At 43.9% G+C, this 18,058-nt stretch overlaps 1 protein-coding gene across 1 annotated transcript; it reads left to right on the top strand.

Moving 5' to 3' along the window:
• The first annotated feature begins 197 nt into the window (after positions 1–197).
• On the top strand, positions 198–17,693 carry wnt9a (wingless-type MMTV integration site family, member 9A). The gene is made up of 4 exons (XM_070974551.1): positions 198–334; positions 13,703–13,962; positions 14,167–14,429; positions 17,051–17,693. The coding sequence occupies exons 1-4, from the start codon at positions 243–245 to the stop codon at positions 17,579–17,581; spliced, it is 1,146 nt and encodes a 381-aa protein (XP_070830652.1). The 5' UTR covers positions 198–242; the 3' UTR covers positions 17,582–17,693.
• The last annotated feature ends 365 nt before the right edge of the window (positions 17,694–18,058 follow it).

Raw genomic sequence — 18,058 nt, 5'->3', positions numbered from 1 at the left:
TGAAGAGAGAAGATCCCTTTGTGTGAAGGCAGAGAGTGAATTGTGAATCAGTTCAGCTCTCTGCATGTATTGCCATATTCCTCTCTCTCTCCCTCTCTCTCTCTCTCTCTCTCTCTCTCTCTCTGCTGATGGGAGGAGCGCACCGCAGCTCCTCTCTGTATAAGAAGTGTTGAGCGTTCAGCAAGGGATTTCACACAGCTACTCAGGAGAAACGAAATGATCTGCCCTGGAGCCGCAGCAAAATGCTGGATGGACACCTACTCCTGGGATGGTTATCGTTCACAGTTATAGTGTATCTTCTCAACTTGCCTGGACCGACCGCAGCATATTTCGGGTAAGGACTGACAGACTCACACTTGTGTGTCCATGATGCTGCTTTCATTGATTTGATTGGTTCCTGAAACACAAAGCAGGTAACTTTTTTTCTTCTCTCTCTCTCTGTCTCTCTGTCAACTCACTGAAAGTAAGTTTATTCGTGGAACCTGCGACAGGGTCGTCCCCACTCATTTTGTTATCTGAGTTGTTTTGATTGCATTAATATCTGCGGGTCAGTGCGGTGTCATTTGGCGGCGTTTGCGCAGCGCACAGCGGCCTCACAGCTGGTGGCTGCAGCAGGTTGTCTGCACGGGGTTCGGGCCACGCTGAAGCTGCTGACCATTAAACTTTTCTTTTTACGACAAGCAAACACATCATCTGTTATAGGTAGATGCACGCAGCCTCTGAGTAATGTTGGCCGTGGAGAGCTCACCCCCCATTCTTTCCCTGACAATTGAGCCAGCGCCCACTGTAAAATAACCCCTGGCACGTTTGAATGGCAGGTAGCGGTCGGGTGATTATTTTGCTGAAACACTTGTAAAATCATATCCTTAGTCGACTCTGAAAACAGCGAGCAGGAGCGAAAGGTGAGTGTGTATGCCTCAGACTCAACAGCTGGTAACAATAAAGCAATCTGACTGACTGAACTGGTGGCCGAAACGTCTGCTCAGCTTGCACAGAAAATTCCCCCATCCAGCATAAACATCACACAACTCTGGCAGGAGTTTTTTTTTTTTTTTTTCTCTGCTGCCTCCATCAACTTTAAAAAACACTTGGAACACGTGTTAGGAAATCAATCTGTAAAATTAAGCATTTCATGAATCATGTCATATATACAATAATGTTTAATTTAGAAAGAGCAGCAGGGTGTATATTTCAAAGCAAGTCATTCTCAGGGAACGCCTTGGATTTTAGGTGTAGCCCACGATGACCTCCACTTTCAGAGTGGCTGCTCCAGATTGTCTCGCTTCTTTTCTGTCTTGGTCACAGAAGAGCCTTTACCCTGCGGGGAAGCCAAGGTCATTCAAATGAGGTCAGCATGTCAGGTGGCAGAGCAGCCATGTTTCACCTGGAACTGAGGAGTTTTACCCCCCCCCCCCCCCCACAAAAAAAATCTCCATAAGCGACACCTAATCTGGAAAGCGACAGAACAAAATGTGCCTTTAAAAGCCGTCAAGGCGCCGTCTGCTCAACAGAAACAAGAGCTTGGTGCTTTTCCGGAGTATCTACAAATATCTGTGTTGATGGGTGTTGTTAGTGCTCCCCTTGGCTGCAAACAGTGCAGACACACACACAGACAAATGGCTGTGCACACTGTGGAGTGATGACACTTGAAGCCTTTCCAGTGGAGTCAAATGTATGGTAGGTATGGGTGCAGGATCCAGGAGTGTTAGGTGATCTGGGAACTGTTGTGAATCTGCAGGAGAGCGCAGGAAGTGCCCCCTCGGTACACTGCTGGGTTAGACCTGCTTTGCCTGGATCTTAATAAGGCATGTTAGAATGAAAATCTAAAGAAAAGTTAAAAAACAGTAGGGAAACCATAAAAGGAACGGCTACCTTGGGAAGCATTTTCTACATGTAAAACTCTGGGTAAGCTCTTTGCCTCTGGGTAAATGTTGTTCTCTTGGGTGTTGCACAAGTGGTCTGAGTGATGCAAACATGCTGTATGGCACCTGTAGCAGCTCTGCCTGATGGAAACATCTCAGCCCTTCTCAGGAAAACGTCATCATCTGTAATGCTCATGCACGTGTCAGACTTTCTGTCTTTGGTCTCAGCTCAAAAGTTGCATTAGAAAGACAAATGTAACCCTGCACTGTGTTTCTGCCTCCCTCCCTGAAGCAGTGTCACCCTTGGCAGGCAGTATACATCAAGGCTGACGTGCCAAATTGGCACTCACAACAGCCTTAATGGTCCTAATGGTAATGCATATTTACTTATTCAGTAAGCACTTGTTTTCAATTCCCTCTGTCAGTCTGTTCTCTATCTAAAACTCTGTGCAGTGCAGAGAGACATGTGGTGTTACGATACTCCAGATTTATTATTCCGCGGGCCGCTGAGGGGGGAATATGAATGAGTGTCAGTGAATGATTTAGCCCTGCAGCTGAGGAACATGAAACATACCGAAACAGCCTGCACAGGTGACACAGATACAAAATGTGACTGCCCCGTGGCCAGCCTCCCAGAAACTCGACACCGGTGACACTCCGGCACAGTCCTGCTCGGCTTCGACTGTGGGACATGCTAACACAAACCTGTTCAAATAAATATTCCATGAGCACGAGGCATCCCAGGGCCTCTTGAGTACTGATTTACTCAAAATAGAGGGTCAATGTTGCATACCCAATTTCCAGAGTGCGGTGGAGCGTAAGTGTAACATAAACACAATCTCTCCTGCCCGTAGTCTGCGCAGCCGAGGGTGGGGTGGGATTCCTGGCGTAGTCAAGCACCCGCTTAAATTGTCATCCTTTGCCACAAGAATGCGAGCGCTCATTTTCTTTCCCTCCGCCTGTTGTGGCAGGTGCTGGTTCTGCTAAATCCGTTATCATTAGAGCTTGAATCGGGGGATGCTCGCTGGGCTTTCGTTACCTGTCTTAATAGGTTTCGGCACCTTGATGAGATATTGTGTAAACTGTCGGAGAGGGAAGTGATTTGCTCGCCCAGTTGACCCCGTCAGGGCTCGGAGCGCTCTCTGAGACGACTCCAGTGGTTTAAATTTGAGTTTTGCTAAAAGGCATGTCATTCTGTGGTCTTGTAAACTGTGCTGAATGCGAGTCCTAACACTGAGTCAAGAGTTTGTTTTTATTTAGTTCATGTGCGACATATACAGGAAGGCTGCCCACAGTCATGCAACTGGGATTTACCGATCACAGAGTCACCGCAGCATCCGGAAGAAGCGAATATAGTGGTTGGTATTGCTTGCTGTTTAATTACTGCAATATCCTTAAACACTCTCTCATCAGTTTGTTCCTGAAGCAGAGCTGATGCCCTTTCAGATGGTATCATTGTTTTCAGCGCTCCATTAAGTGAGGCAGCATGCCAAAAACAACAGGATAACAAATGGGATGTGTGTAAATTTACTGAGGAGGAGTGATTTTTCAGTTTGCAGCTGTAAAAGCTTTTTTATCACTGTGCTGAATTAGTTCCTGCTGTGTATCAAACAGCAGTGCGTTTTAACGTTTAAAGGAGCCTCTTTTCTTCAGCACAGCACAGAAATGTTACAAGTTGTTTTTTAAGCCACTCCATGTAAACATTTCCTTCGGTTCCCTCCTCTTTCTCCCCTCCTGTCTGCTGGCTTTTGCCTGCCTCATGTGCGTGCCGGCATCCCTGCAGCGGTTTGTGGGGAGCTGCTGGGTGATTACCACTCATTAGGAGCAGCAGAGTTAGTGTGGGCTCAGGCTGGCGTTGCCTGGCAGACAGTGGTGGCGGGCGTCTCATTACCAGGCCTTAAGGACTGATTAGCCCTGACGTGCAGCAGGGCGGGGAGCACCGTTGATAGAGGGATTTCCCAACTTCATAGGATATCCTGTGGCTATAGCCACACCTCAAAGGGTATCACTTTACTGTGAGCCAAGAAGATAGGATTCTCTCAGCATGGTGCTGTGACCGTGTAGCGTGGTGAGATCACGCAAACCTGGAGGCTTAGATAACAGACCGCACGGCCTCTGAAAAGAGAGAGCTTTGTTTTCTTTATATTTCTGTTTGATACATCCGGATTTGAGCTAAGCCGTGCTTTGCTTCTGCTCTTTAACATCCCAGTGGAAGGGCCTGCTATGCCCGTGGATGCCACAGGGTGGTGCAGCGCCTTCTGAGAGTGCAGGATGGCCCTCAATCAGCACTTTGTAACCTTTTTGTGTAACAGTAGGAGAGTGGGAAATGAAATGTGAAAACATCAAATGTAAAGGCAGCCAAGTCTGTGTAAAAATACTTTAGGAAAGGAAAATAGTTCTACGTATGCTTAGCTGTGGTGAACCTGCATGACATGTACGAAGTGTCTTTCAACTTCAGCTTACAGAGCAGAAATTCACCTCTCTGCACATCATGTCTTCCCTGCACTAAGTAATGCACAGTGTGACTGTTTATTTTACAGGTTGAATCATCAAAAATTGCAGAGAGTGGTACACACCTTTGTTATGAAGGTTACAGTGGTGTCTGTAGTGGGTTGTTATGGGGCTCATACTGTATAATAACATGGTTTTTCTGAATATTTTGAAGATTACATGGTTTGGTGAGGCTTTTAAAATGTGTTTGGCTTGCACACATCCTAAGGGCTTATAATTCTGGTGTCATCAGCATGCCGAAGAGACCGCAGCTAAGACATATTTGATTTTAAAAGGACTGTCCCACCAGTCAGTTGTGCACGTCATTGGTGGATAGTTAGAAGATATGGGAAGGAAACTCCCGCTGAAGGAAACTCTTGTTGGTTAAAGTGTACACGCATGATGATCTTTGCAGATGGAGCTGGAGACATGGGCAATTTGCAAAACAGGAAAACTAATATAGACTCAAGATACTCTTAGTGGTCAGGCATTGATGAGATGATGCTAGTTAGTGCGACCGCTATGTCCTGTGTTTTCCATCCTTGACCACAGGCGTTTTTCTCTGCCTGGTTTGTGGGGATGAAGAGACATGGCACTTCACATGTGCCAAGATTAGCAGATTGACAAACCCTCACTTAAGGCTCCGGTCTTCTAGAGAATATCAGTACATTTCTCATGTCTGACTTTGTTTACTTTTCTGTCAATTTTCACAGTTTAAAACTTGTTTTTCTGCAGCAGCCAATGTGAAATCTTGATTTTTAATCTCCTGCACCAGTTTCCAAGATACGTAATTTCATAAAGGATGAAAGAAAGTCTGCCATACCTTTTCAGAGCTGCAGGATTAGACTTTTACCGCACTTTATCAGCACGATCATCTTGCATAAACACAACCCTATAGAAGCCTGACCTAACATGCACTCAGATACTCCATTCAAATATGTGTGTTTGCCAAATGGGTGTTATTACATAGACTATAATTTGCTCCAAAAAGCATATTTATCCATAAAGCCTGAGCATTAGTTTCAATATGGATGCAGTCAAATGTACACTGACGTGAATGAGAATAGGCATGGCAGACGTTCTCCGCTGCGATTAACCCTGGAGGAGTTTTTGTTCCACGCTGAAAATGGCCCATTTGCATGACTTTCAACTGGTTACTGCTGGTTTAATCAGCAATCGCTTGTCAAGAGTCAAACTTTCTGACTCCAGGCGATGAATGAGCTGTGCGTATGTGCACACAAACTCATACTACTGAGGGATATTTGTCAGGTGAGGCAAATAAACACGTCTTTAACTTGAAAATTACTGTCACAGCACGTGTTTGAGCTTGAATATTTCACAGCAGATTGGAAACAATAAAGTGCTGCATTTTCAGTTTTGTGTTCTGGAGGCCCGTCAGGAAAAAAAAATCAGATCTTTGAGGAGTGAGAGTAAATAACCGTTAATGAACTCAGCACTTGTAGTTACTGAGGCATGAGCGATTCAAAACAGCTACTGTTTTGTTTTGGATTTTGTGGTTTGACTTTGCATGCTCGGTTTATTCACCGAGGTGCTTTGGCCTCGGTGTGACGGGACTGAACAAACCTGACATTTCCAGTCTCTGCACAATGTTAAATATCTGCTTTGTAGAATTGCACCAAGTTTGCAGTCAAACTGCTTTGCTCTCTCACCAAACAGCCGTAGTCTGGGTCTTGTGTCAGCATGTGCGAATCGGTGAGATCCGAGTACAGTATGTGTGCCTGAACGTGTTTGGTGCGTCGGTGCGCTGGTACAGGGCTGCTCTGTGCCATGGTGTCGGCTAGAACAGGGGAGTCATGTGGACACTGCTGCGCGCCCAATCTGTGCCAGTCACACAGTGACTATAACTGAGCTGCTGACCTTAGAAGCCTTGAGTTCTCACATAGCAGTTAAACCTCTTACCATGCCCCACACTCCCATTCCCAAACCCAGGTCCTGCAGTCCTACTGCTCAGCTACCAGCGCTCGCATTCACGGCTGTGGATTAAAAAAAAAAATTAGGCTGAGCAGCAACCCCCCCCCCCCCCCCTTTTTTTATGAATTGAAAAAGAAAGATGTTTTTCAGGTGCATGGCCTGGAGAGAGAATACATCGACTTTAAAGAAAATATAATGCAGCGTGCATTGAAAATGTCAAGAGAGCACATGTACGGGAACTTGACCCAATCAGTAAAATTATTGGGAGTAGTCTGACGCGGCCTGTGTGGGTTGTAAATGACCAGAAGGGACAGCAGATGATATAACATTGGGTCATATCCTGTTAAGTCATACGAGATAGCGGACTTTCCCCCTCACATTGTGAGTAGCAGTGCCTCTAGATGTTGCATTACATCCCCACTACGCAGAAAGACTCATTACTCAACTAGTAATGACTCTCTAAGTCTCAGGCCAGTACTACTTTGTTTTCAAAGTCGTTTTGTCATGTTACTGTACTGTGTCAGTCACAGCTTGTTAGGAGTAGTCACAACACCCAGTGCTTTCAACCACTGACTAATCTTATCTTAGCCTCATACATAATCGTTTACTCTTTCCCCTATTTCTGGTTTTAATGACTTGGGGAATGAACGGCATCACTATGGCTGTTAGGGAGAAAAAGTCGGAGTTCAGCGCAGGATTGCTTCTCGTGTAAACTTCTTGGAGGTGGACTAAAGCCTGGAGACTCCCTGTACCAGAGAGTCATTCGACACTGATTCACGGTTTCTTCAATTATTCACGTTTAAGCTGTGGAGCACATTGTCAGCCATAGTTAGAGTGGGCCAGAGGGAAAACACCACACACACTCACATTCCTACAACCTCTGGCATGGTCGTGATACACCAGATGGGACTTGGGCAGGGTGGTCTGAAGTTCATCCAACATTTCTGAGAAAAGCACACACTAACCCCCCACCCCCCACCCCCCACAAAAGGAGCATTTTAGACAGTGCAAAGGCAGGAGGAAACAGTGAAAGAGAGAAAAGGAGATCAGCACTGGCGAGTTTCATTTCCTACAAAAACTCAACGTTAAATGTTTTAAAAGACTAACCTCAGGTGATCACGGTAGTTTGTCTTCATGACAGTTTAACTGTACAAGGACAAATGTTCATGTCCGTCATTGTCTTGTGTGAGATACGTTCATAGACAGCGGTGGTTTTGTCTAGAGGGGGCTTTGTTTTGAGCCAACAGCGGGGTGGAATGATTGGCATTCGTTTAGAGTAACTGACCAGTGGGAATAGGGGAAGTTTGGAGAAGAGGGAAAAGGGAGGAGAAGCACGAGGGGGGGAGGTTTAGTTGTGATCGAGGAGACACCAGACCACACAACCTGCAAGTTCAGGCCGATGGAGAAACTGCGGCTTTTGTGCTTTTTCTGCCCGGGCGCGTTCAGCCACGACTGACTGTTACAGGTGTTGACTTAAGGTAGTAAGAGCCCGTATGCACATACAGACACGCACGCACGCACGCACGCACGCACGCACGCACGCACGCACGCACGCACGCACGCACGCACGCACGCACGCACGCATCCTTATCTGCATGTTTGAGGAATAACTGCCTTTAGTAACTTCTCGTTATAGTTTCAGAAGCACCAAAGAGGGTCTTTCCTTTGGAAACATGGAAGTTTTTGTCTTGATATAGTGCAGGTATAAAAAATGCGAATGTCACCTGCAGAAGTTGCAAAAACCTCTGCGATATGGGAAAAAACATCCAAACAGGGCAGCAACTGGACTGATATCAGTGGTACACATGTAAGACATGTAGACACATTTAAAAAAAGTATTCCATTAATTAGCTTTTTGAGGTATTATGACTACGATGTGTCTTGAGGGGCACATTTTACAGCTGAAAAATAAACTCTGTGCTCACTGTTGGATAAACTATGTAATGGGTGACACTGTTTCTAAATGACCTCAAATGTTCCCATTCGATGCTCCAGCTGTGACTAATGATTATTTTTATTACCAATTAATCTGTCAATTATTTTTTGGGTCAGCAGGAGTTTATAAAATGTCAGAAAAGAGTGAAAAATGACCCTCGCACTTTCCCAGAGCCTGAGGTGACGTGAACAGCAGGAAATGCTGGAACCAGAGATAGATTAATTGTTTGGCGAATTGACAAAAAGTTTACTGTTCCAGCACTAGATCTGATATTTGTAAAGTTTACTGTTTGTTCTGCTTTAGCCTCCTGAGATTAATCTGTACCACATGGACTGAGCTGCCTTTGTTTATATATGGTTGCGTGAGTATATGAATAACACCAGCAGTTAAAAAGCTATACGTGTCTGTACTCTATACACACAGCAGGCATTTCAATTAGGCCAAGACAGTTAAAGGAACAGAGATAATATGTTTTCACTATGAAGAGTTTAGGCATCATTATACTCCCTTAACTACTCCCTTAACTTGACATATCAGACCAGTGAAGAATGATCAGAATTACCAGCTGAGGGTCACTTCCAGGACTGTAATGTAAAGCCAGAGAGGGAGTGATGATGGCGAAGTTTAGCGCTGGTCAATGATTTCCTTGAGGGATCAACGCCGAAGCTCCGCGGTGTGAAACGAACCGTTTTCACTGAAGCAGCTGCATTGGAAAACGTATATAAAGTAAATGTCACGGGCAATGGGAGGTGCTGACAGTCAGAGAGAAAGGACTAAACAAACTGCTGTGTTTCTTAGTGAGAGACAGTGAAGGAGGCGCAGCGTGAGAGTGGCTCAGCGATGTCTGCGAGGAGTGTGCAGAGGCAAGTGTGTGAATGGAAAAGGCAAAGCTGAGCAAACATCAGCAAGAATCCCACCTCACGTAGGATAATAATGAGTTTTATATGTTGGTGTTATGTCCTGTGTGTAATTGGTGTTGCTGTGCCAACACCTCAAACAAAAACACCTGCAGAAAATGGTCCACGATGTGAAAACACACAGCTACATGCTCTTACTTTGATTCAGTGTGGTGGAGCACCTCAGCTTCACTTACTGTTGCACTTTTCTGATAAGCAGCTGTGTTCTGCATAATATGGTACAACCTTTTGATAATAAGCACCCTTTATAAAGTTAGAACTAATGGCTTTATGAATAATTAATAAAAGATTAATTAATGCTTTATAGATCAGTTATTAGATTAGATTTGGGATGCCAGGTTGTGAAAAATGATCCTTTCTGTTTGGTACTAATGGTGTTAAAATGTTTATTAGTTGATTAACTGACTAGTTTAAAAATTGATTTAATTGTTCAAAACATTTTTCAAGCAATAAGGCCCCAAATTTGCTTTTATGTTTTCAAACAGATCTTATACATCAGTAACTTGACTATCTGTGGATTCTTTGGACAAAGCTTTTAGCTTAACTTAAAATTTTTACTGTTATCTGATGAACATTGAATTGATTAATGGAGAAAATGATCTGCAGTTTTATCGATGAGTGAAAATGTTCATTTGATGCAGCCCTAAAATGTTGGTAATCCTTTAATTAATGGATAATAAGTTCAGGCACGTGTAAAGACATTTTGAGGTGCTAATCCGAACCCTAACCTGCTACCTATATGTTAGCCAGCTCGCCAGAGAAGATGGGGCACAGTACCAAGTTTGGACACTATAGTGTCACATGATAGCAGCCATAAGTCTGTGTGAGGCATGCCTTTGCAGAAGCATTAAAAGTTTGGATGACATCGAAGTTTAATTTGATGCAACTTTAGCCATTCTGAGCTTTTTGTATCTATGCAGCCAAACAGGGAAAATGGGCAGTTGTTCAGGTAACTTTAGCCTTGTGCACAACCATGAATAAGTTGTAAATAAGATTTTTGTGCAGCCCTTTTGTGGAAGGAAAGTGATCATAAGGGTGAAACAGTCAAAGGGATTTTTCAGTTTGGCAACTGAAAAAGTCGTTTTTATTAGTGACTGAAAAAGCTGAAGTAAATTAGTCAGCAACCATGACTAAAACCATTAGTTACAATTCATCAGCTCTTTGTAAAGGGTTGTATGTCGGGGAGGTGTCAGAGATGACACATGACTGTGCTTTTCCATTTTTCCTCTTAAAAATGGTTGTCGTTACGGGAAAACACGATAATGATTTCCGTTTGGCCGAAGATTTCAAGTTCAGATCTGTAATGATTTTTGTGATTCAGCCGCTGGACTGTCTTCCAGTTCTCCTTTCCTCTAAGTGAGTTGAATGAGGTCATTCTTCAACAAACAGCAGAACAGAGTGATAATTTTTTTTTGTTTTTTTGCAGATCACCATATTGGAATGTGTGACCCTTTTGTGTGACAGCAGGGGTCACGGTCCCGCATCCAGGGAAATATTATCTTTAATTTCCAGCAAACTTGAATTAAAGAGGAATGATTGACACCAACTCTGCTTTTAATTTTGTAACTATCGAAAAAGTGAATTTGCTAAGAGATTGTTTTTATTTATTATTTCACAACGACAAGAAATGGAAGCAGCGTACATCTGTGATCCTCTTTGACTATTTTCTGGTCTGTCACAGAGTGGAAATATGCACAAGAGTGAGCCAGTAGTTTCTCCTCTGGAGACGTGAAGTGTTTCTCCGCTCTCAAATCTCTCCCCTCTGCACTTCCCCCCCCGGGCTGTCTTTGTAACCAGCTAGAAATATGCCTTTGTGTAAAAAAGCCGCAGAGACAGTAGCGCTGAGATCAGTGTCATGTCATCTTTGGCCCCCCTCCAGCTCCTCTCAGACCATCTTTTTGTCTCAGGCAGACGTCGCACAGACAGTTGAAGTCTGTCACTCTAATGCTCTCTTGCTTTGGCAGGCGCGTGGGCTTTCAGAAGATTCGTCGCTGATACGTGTTCCTGTGCAGGTCTTGCTGAGGAAAATGAATAGTGTGAATTTGAAATGTACGTTTAATTTACATGATTTTGAGTTCCCCGCTCGTGTAATGGGCTGCAGGTACTCCACATGGCACCATCATTCAATGCCTGGCTGCTTGCTTGCCATAGAAATGTTGCGGAACGCTCGTCAGTCACATGTAACACACTGGGTCGGCTGGAGTTGCTTGTTTTGGCACTTTGAATACGTTTCCTTGGCGTTGTTAGCACAGTATAGTTTAACAAAGCGTGAAACAAATAAGAGGAAAATGTTAGTTATTCACAGGGAGACGCAGTTCTGGTGCATTGTGTATGCCTCGCTCTGTACGCCTCAAACCATACATTTTTTTACTCTCTGAGTGTGTTGGGAGAGCAATCTCTGTCAAGACACAGCTTGCCAGGTTTCCATTTGAAAATTCATCGCTGTCGGACAGGTTAAGGAAAGGCAAACACGCTTTGTAAAAAGGAAACCGTTTGAAACAATCTGAGATCAAATCCTGATTCCTCCTTTTTGATTTGACTGCTCTGATTGTCAACCAGGCTGTGAGCGCATTTGTAAAGACAATATCATGAAGCATATGTGAGCTATTAAGTCCCCTGGTATGAAAGTGAGGACTCGAGGGGAAACATTTCAGTCAGTTATTGGACTTAATAAAACAAATCTCTTGTTGAAGAACTACTGTGACCTTCTGCTAGAGGCTGGACTGAATGTGAGTGGTGACAGAACCTTCTCTGAAAAACAGTAATGAAGTCAAAAATGTAAGTAATGGAGATCAGCGATCAACACTTCTGGTACATTAACCGTACTGGTGTGGACATCCAGCAGGTAGTCTGCACCTTTACAAAAATATTGTGGAATAATTTCTGTTACACTGCTTGGCTAAATCCAAGTATGTGGCAGGATTCCCATTTACTGCGGTTACTGTTCACAGTCTTATAGTTGGACTTCTTTTAATTTGTTTGGCTCAATGCACACTTTTTACAAGCAAGAAGGGATACACAATTCATGACTGTGGGTTTAATAATGCTGTGATATCTTAATGCACAATTTGTTTGTCTAAATTCAATAATAAAAGGTAGTTTGGTTGTAAAATTTCATTTAGGAAAGATTTTAAAAGCTGTATAATCAAAATTTCACTGTAACAACATCTATGAAATATCCCGTGACAGCCTACTGTTTAAGTCGCAGCCAATAATAATTATGCTAATCATTGGTGGCATTGAATTCAAGTACATTACCCATCCCTCCTTTTAAACTGAAATAATCCCATAATAACTCTCTGTATTCACTTGCACAACTGGGTGCTTTAATCCTTGTTTTTGCTCATTTTTTCAGTGATAAAAAATGAAAACTTTGTCCTACAGGGAAAGCAAAACAGGAGGACTCCTACATTTTATCAGTGCAGCATTAGGCGAGGCAGAAGTGTCCTTTAAATTTCCCAAGTCCGTCTCCAAAGGCACGCTGGCCCGAAGTCTTGTGCTTTTGTGAGTTCTGTAAATCCATTTATTCTTCAGTTTCACTTTAAGGGTGTAAAGGAGGCCAGAAATTCCACATAATGAACAACTACAGTGCCAATCCTGTCAGTTGGTGTGACCAAAATGGTCACAGGCTGACAGTCATGTCCCCTGTGTGTGTTTATGAAAGTAATGCTCTGCTTTCCCCATCACAACCTCAGAACGCTGGTCGTCGGTTTTGCCAGCTATGTGGCAGTCCCCGCTTTGTGTGTTTTATATACGCTTCCCTTAAATAAACTGACGAAAGGAGTGCAAGTCCACCACATGTTCTCCATACCATGTTTAGAACTGATACTTCTGCTTGTTATATTTGAAACGGCTTGCAGCTTTAAGATCCTGAATACTGGACTTTTGTTATGGGGATCCTATAACGAGAGTGTAAATCCTGCTGTGTGATCATGTTTAAATCTATACAACGCTGCTGTGAGTGACATTCCCCCCTCAGGATATGTTATAAATATTAAACCAAGTATCTGCTGGCTACTGTTTCACATGCATGTGGGATGACTGTCACGTTCACTGCATGCCATTGTTTGAAATATGTCCCCATACTATCTGAATGCTTTATTACTTACACAAATCATGACCTCAGTCTGAATTTCTCAGCGCTGTAGTAGGCAGTGAGCTGCTGGTGCTGTGACTTGGTTAACGTTTGAGGTCTAAAACAGGGACAAAAGGGTGTCAGGAACTTTTTATGAAAAGAAACAACTCTTCCACCTCTGCAGGGAATTCGCTCTATACACAGACACGCCTGTGCTGGAGGTTGATCTCAATCTCCAGCAAATGCTGAATTCCCCTGAACATTAACCGCTGAACAGCTGAATTCATTTGAACATTAACCAAACTTTTGAGCATTATATGCCCCAGCTGTGCTTCCTGCGCTGTTTATGTAGTATATCATTGCAACTCCTATTGTTTGTCTAGGAAGGTCGGCATCCTGCGCTTTATTGGAACCTTTATCAAGATGTGTCCACTCCCTCTCTGCGCACTCTCTTACCTGACCTGAATTTGTTTGTGATCTTTCCCTCCAGGTTGACAGGTAATGAACCGTTGTCTATCCTGCCACTGAACTCTCTACCAGAGGAGAACGTGGGCAGGGCCCACTACAAGCTGTGCGACCGGCTCAAACTGGAAAAGAAGCAGCGCAGGATGTGCAGACGAGACCCGGGCGTGGCGGAGACCCTGAGAGAGGCCATCACCATGAGCGCCCTAGAATGCCAGTATCAATTCCGCTTCGAGAGGTGGAACTGCACCTTAGAGGGGCGACACCGAGCCAACATACTAAAGAGAGGTATGGGCTTTCCTCTTCTTCTTGAACCTAAAAACAGACTTGGTATCGCTCCAGTAGCGCACAATGAGGACGGCAACAGGAACATCTTTGCGATTTACTCCCTTGGGCTAAAATAGAAAAGGAAAACTAGAATTAAAAGCGCGCTGATGCTCAAAACTCTACTTTCCTCCTTCTCATTTGTCACTCTCCAATGTGCTTTTCCAGGATTTAAAGAGACGGCCTTCTTGTATGCCATCTCCTCGGCGGGCCTGACCCATGCGATGGCCAAAGCTTGCAGCGCGGGACGCATGGAGCGCTGCACGTGTGACGAGGCCCCGGACCTGGAGAACCGCAAGGCGTGGCAGTGGGGCGGCTGTGGAGACAACCTCAAATACGCCAACAAGTTTGTCAAGGACTTCCTGGGCAAACGCTCCAACAAGGACCTGCGCGCACGTGTGGACATGCACAACACAAATGTGGGCATGAAGGTAAGTGCAGGATGAGACGATGAAGATGGCTTCTTAATCATAAAACCAGAGACAATTATCTGTTTCCTTCAGCTCTACAGAGCATTTTAGCGCCTGGTAGATCATTGTTTGGATTTTTCAGCCTACGATTATACTGTTCTCATCACCGATTTTCAATGAAAAAACACTCACATAGTGTCCCCTGTATGCCACCTGCTCAGCACCAAAGGGCAGAGAGACAAAGTTAACAACTAGCTGGTGAACACAGTGCAGCCTTCAGCGGCTAAAGAGCCAGATATTTACCTCAGGGGATTGTTGTGGAGATTGGGGGAGATTGAGGGAGATGCTATTGGGTTGCATCATGGGACGTGTAGAATCAAGTATTTTTGGAGCTTAATGAAAAGTCAGAGTATCTCTGCTTTTGCTGCTTCAGTTTTGACCAAGTGTCCCTTTAAGATATAAGGTCTAATTTTGTAGTTACTCCATTGATTATAAAAGCATGTCTGTGACTTTGACAGCAAAAGTATTTTATTAGCTTATTTAATTTGTGTAAAACATTAAATTATAACTTAATTGAAGTTGTGGCAGAGACTTATTCATGTACACCTCAGTGATGCAAGATAAATTTTACTTTCAAAGGAAAGAAAAAAGTTAACCCGACAATAATTTTGTAGCATTATTTTTACCCAAATGTCTAATTTGCCTTTTATTGAAGTAATAATTCCAACAGTTTGAAAGCAAAAAGCTGAACTGAGGCACGACGCCACACAGTCATCAAGAAAACAGTTTGAATGGGGTCAGAGTTCATTTGGAGTCACAGACAGTATTTAAACAGAAATGTTGGCTAATTGCTAACATGAATCAGTTAAAGGGTGGGAAAACTGTGATAATATAATACAGTCTGAGTTCTGTGCAGTTATGTAGACAAACAGCAGTGAGAAGTGCCAATTCATGGCGTGTCTGATCCCGGATACACTCGGCTACCATATCTATGGTTTTCCTTTTGTAAAGCAGGAGTTTAAACATTACAGTGCTGGTAAATGAATGCTGTCCAAGACAAAACACACCGTCCAAATATATGGTTAAAACGACCAAAGAGGAATTTCATATGACCTCAAGAGAATGACATTGATAGAGGTATACATGGCGCATCTTGAAGGAGGGAAATTACTGAAAAAATAGTGCAAAGTTTCAAGGATCTCCAAGAAACCTAACCTGATTAAAGTAATTGCCACTGTAAATTTGGTGAAATCTGAAAGTGCTCATTAGTCAATATTTGGTTTTCTCTCCCAGATTAGATAGGCAATCACTCTCATTTGTGCTCTGGCACCATTCAGCAATTGTTTGTGGTGAGCAAATATGGCTTTTTCATCTTGGAAGTGTTTTTAATAGTAAAATAAAAAAGGGAGGGAATGGTCTTAATCCATCAAGCCAAAGCAAACTGAAGGTCTGGAATCGGTTGCTTTTACTCGGCTTTTCTCATATTGTAGCCGTTTTCATTTCAGTTTCAAAATGAGTTATAGCAGAGGCACACTTCCCAAATGTTAGCAGACACAAAACTCTCCCAAAAGACCAATGCAGGCTCTTCCTTTTCTGCTAGGCTCTCCAAAATCCAATCTCTTGGGAGGTTTTATTTGTGATAAAAGATTTATGACATTGTTTTTGCTCTTTTTTGTGATTTGCACATGTAGTGAGGTATACCGCATTCGTTCAGGATGAATTCCCACACGGAGGATGGAACTGGAATGTGCTAGCCTCTGCATCCCCCCGACATTTAAAAGCTGACCTATTAAATTTTCTTGACCCGCTGGTGTGATGAATATGCACTTCCTGTTCCCCGATCTCTTTCACAGTCTGAGAAAAGAACTGTAGATGCTATCCAAACCCCGTTGAAGACAATGTGTTATTGTCATTGATTTTCGCACACACACTGCTTTTGAGATTGTGGTTGATGCTGCACTGAACTTTGGCTGACCGCGAAGGGGTCAAGTAGCGTTAGAATAACGTCTTGTGGTGATTTTTTGCTTGTTTTACAAGCAATTATGTCTGATTTTATTTAAGAGAAGACTTTCTTTACTATTCTTCCTCTTTCCAGCTGTTTGCATGACATATTCTCTGTGTTATGACATAACAGTGGCCAGCGTCTACATGTTAAAGTCTCCTCTTTCCCATGGCTGCCTGAGTGGATTGTCAACTTGAGAGTACATCTCTTTGCGAAAACCTCCCTTCACTTATCATAATAACAGTTATTGAGTTTAATGAAAATGTCATCCGTGGTGAAAACAAATCCATCCTCCCACCATCTAATATCCTTTTGATCTTTTATATGAGGACAAAGTGTAACATTGTTCACCTTCAGAGTTATGTAGATGATAGTTAACGTGCAATAAGTGGAGCCTCCATTTCCCCCCCTTTTATTATGATATCAAAAAGAGCAGTGAATGTAATCATTTTCATTGTACCTTTACATTCCTCTGCAAACCACTGCGCTCCACCCTAATCGTCTGGTTGCGAGTATGTTTGTGTAATTTGGCTCTTTGAAACACTGCTTACTAAACAAAGGCTCATTAAATCACATAGCATTCATCACATTCCTTGAACGTTTCGTGGCAGTTAACAGTATTTCATTGTCTCTGAACCAGGTAATCAAAGCCGGAGTGGAGACTACTTGCAAATGCCACGGCGTCTCCGGCTCCTGCACCGTCCAGACCTGCTGGAGGCAGCTCCTGCCCTTCCATGAGATCGGCAAGCAGCTGAAGCAGCGCTATGAGACCTCCATCAAGGTTGGAAGCTCCACCAACGAGGCCACGGGGGAGGGAGAGATCTCCACAGGCCGGAGCCAGCAGCCGCAGCAGCCGCCACAGCAGCAGCCGCAGCAGCAGCCGCCGCAGCAGCAGCCCCTGCCTGGCCTGAACGATCAGATCCCTCGCACTATGGACCTGCTCCACATTGAGGACTCACCCAGTTTCTGTAGACCCAGCAAGTACTCATCGGGCACGGCAGCCCGCAAGTGCTACAAGGACAAGAACTGCGACGCTATCTGCTGTGGACGAGGCCACAACACTCAAAGTAGGGAGGTGACCCGGCCCTGCCAGTGCCAGGTGCGCTGGTGCTGCTATGTCGAATGCAAGCAGTGCACACAGAGAGAAGAGGTCTATACCTGCAAAGGGTAAACCAGTCATCTGTCAGCCCCGATGATCAGTGGAGCAAGAGAAGGATGGATGTGTTGAAGAGGAGTGGTTGTTCTGTTGCTTCCACTGTCGGAACAGTGTTCTGCAAACAAAAGAGGAGCGAGCCGATGGAGAAGCAATAAGCACTTTGAGGGATTTCTGTGGGTTGGGTTTCAGAGCTCCTGTGGCTCCTGTGGCCCCCGTGTCGGGGGTTTGCAGATGAAAAAAAAAAAAACCCTTCTCAGACAACTGGGTCAACATCTCAAGCTTTTTTAAAAAAATCACAGTTTTGCCTTGAAGAGAGTCGCTTTTATTTTCCTATTAAAAACAAAATTGCATCTTTTCACAAGAAAACAGAGATTAGTCCAGTCAATGAGGATCCAACACAAGGACAGTAACACCAGCAGACTGGTTTCTGGGGCTTTGCCCAAAGAAGAGTGATGTGTGTGTGTGTGTGTGTGTGTGTGTGTGTGTGTGTGT

The sequence above is a fragment of the Chaetodon trifascialis genome, chromosome 11 (assembly GCF_039877785.1).
Source record: "Chaetodon trifascialis isolate fChaTrf1 chromosome 11, fChaTrf1.hap1, whole genome shotgun sequence".
Taxonomy (NCBI): domain Eukaryota; kingdom Metazoa; phylum Chordata; class Actinopteri; order Chaetodontiformes; family Chaetodontidae; genus Chaetodon; species Chaetodon trifascialis.
Note: the sequence above shows the minus strand (reverse complement) of the source record. Positions and strands in the feature narration are given on the sequence as shown.

Coding starts and splice junctions, on each gene's coding strand:
- wnt9a (XM_070974551.1), top strand. CDS start 243: ATGCTGGATGGACACCTACTCCTGGGATGGTTATCGTTCACAGTTATA. Junction 335..13,702: donor CCGACCGCAGCATATTTCGG/GTAAGGACTGAC, acceptor CTTTCCCTCCAG/GTTGACAGGTAATGAACCGT. Junction 14,430..17,050: donor ACACAAATGTGGGCATGAAG/GTAAGTGCAGGA, acceptor TCTCTGAACCAG/GTAATCAAAGCCGGAGTGGA.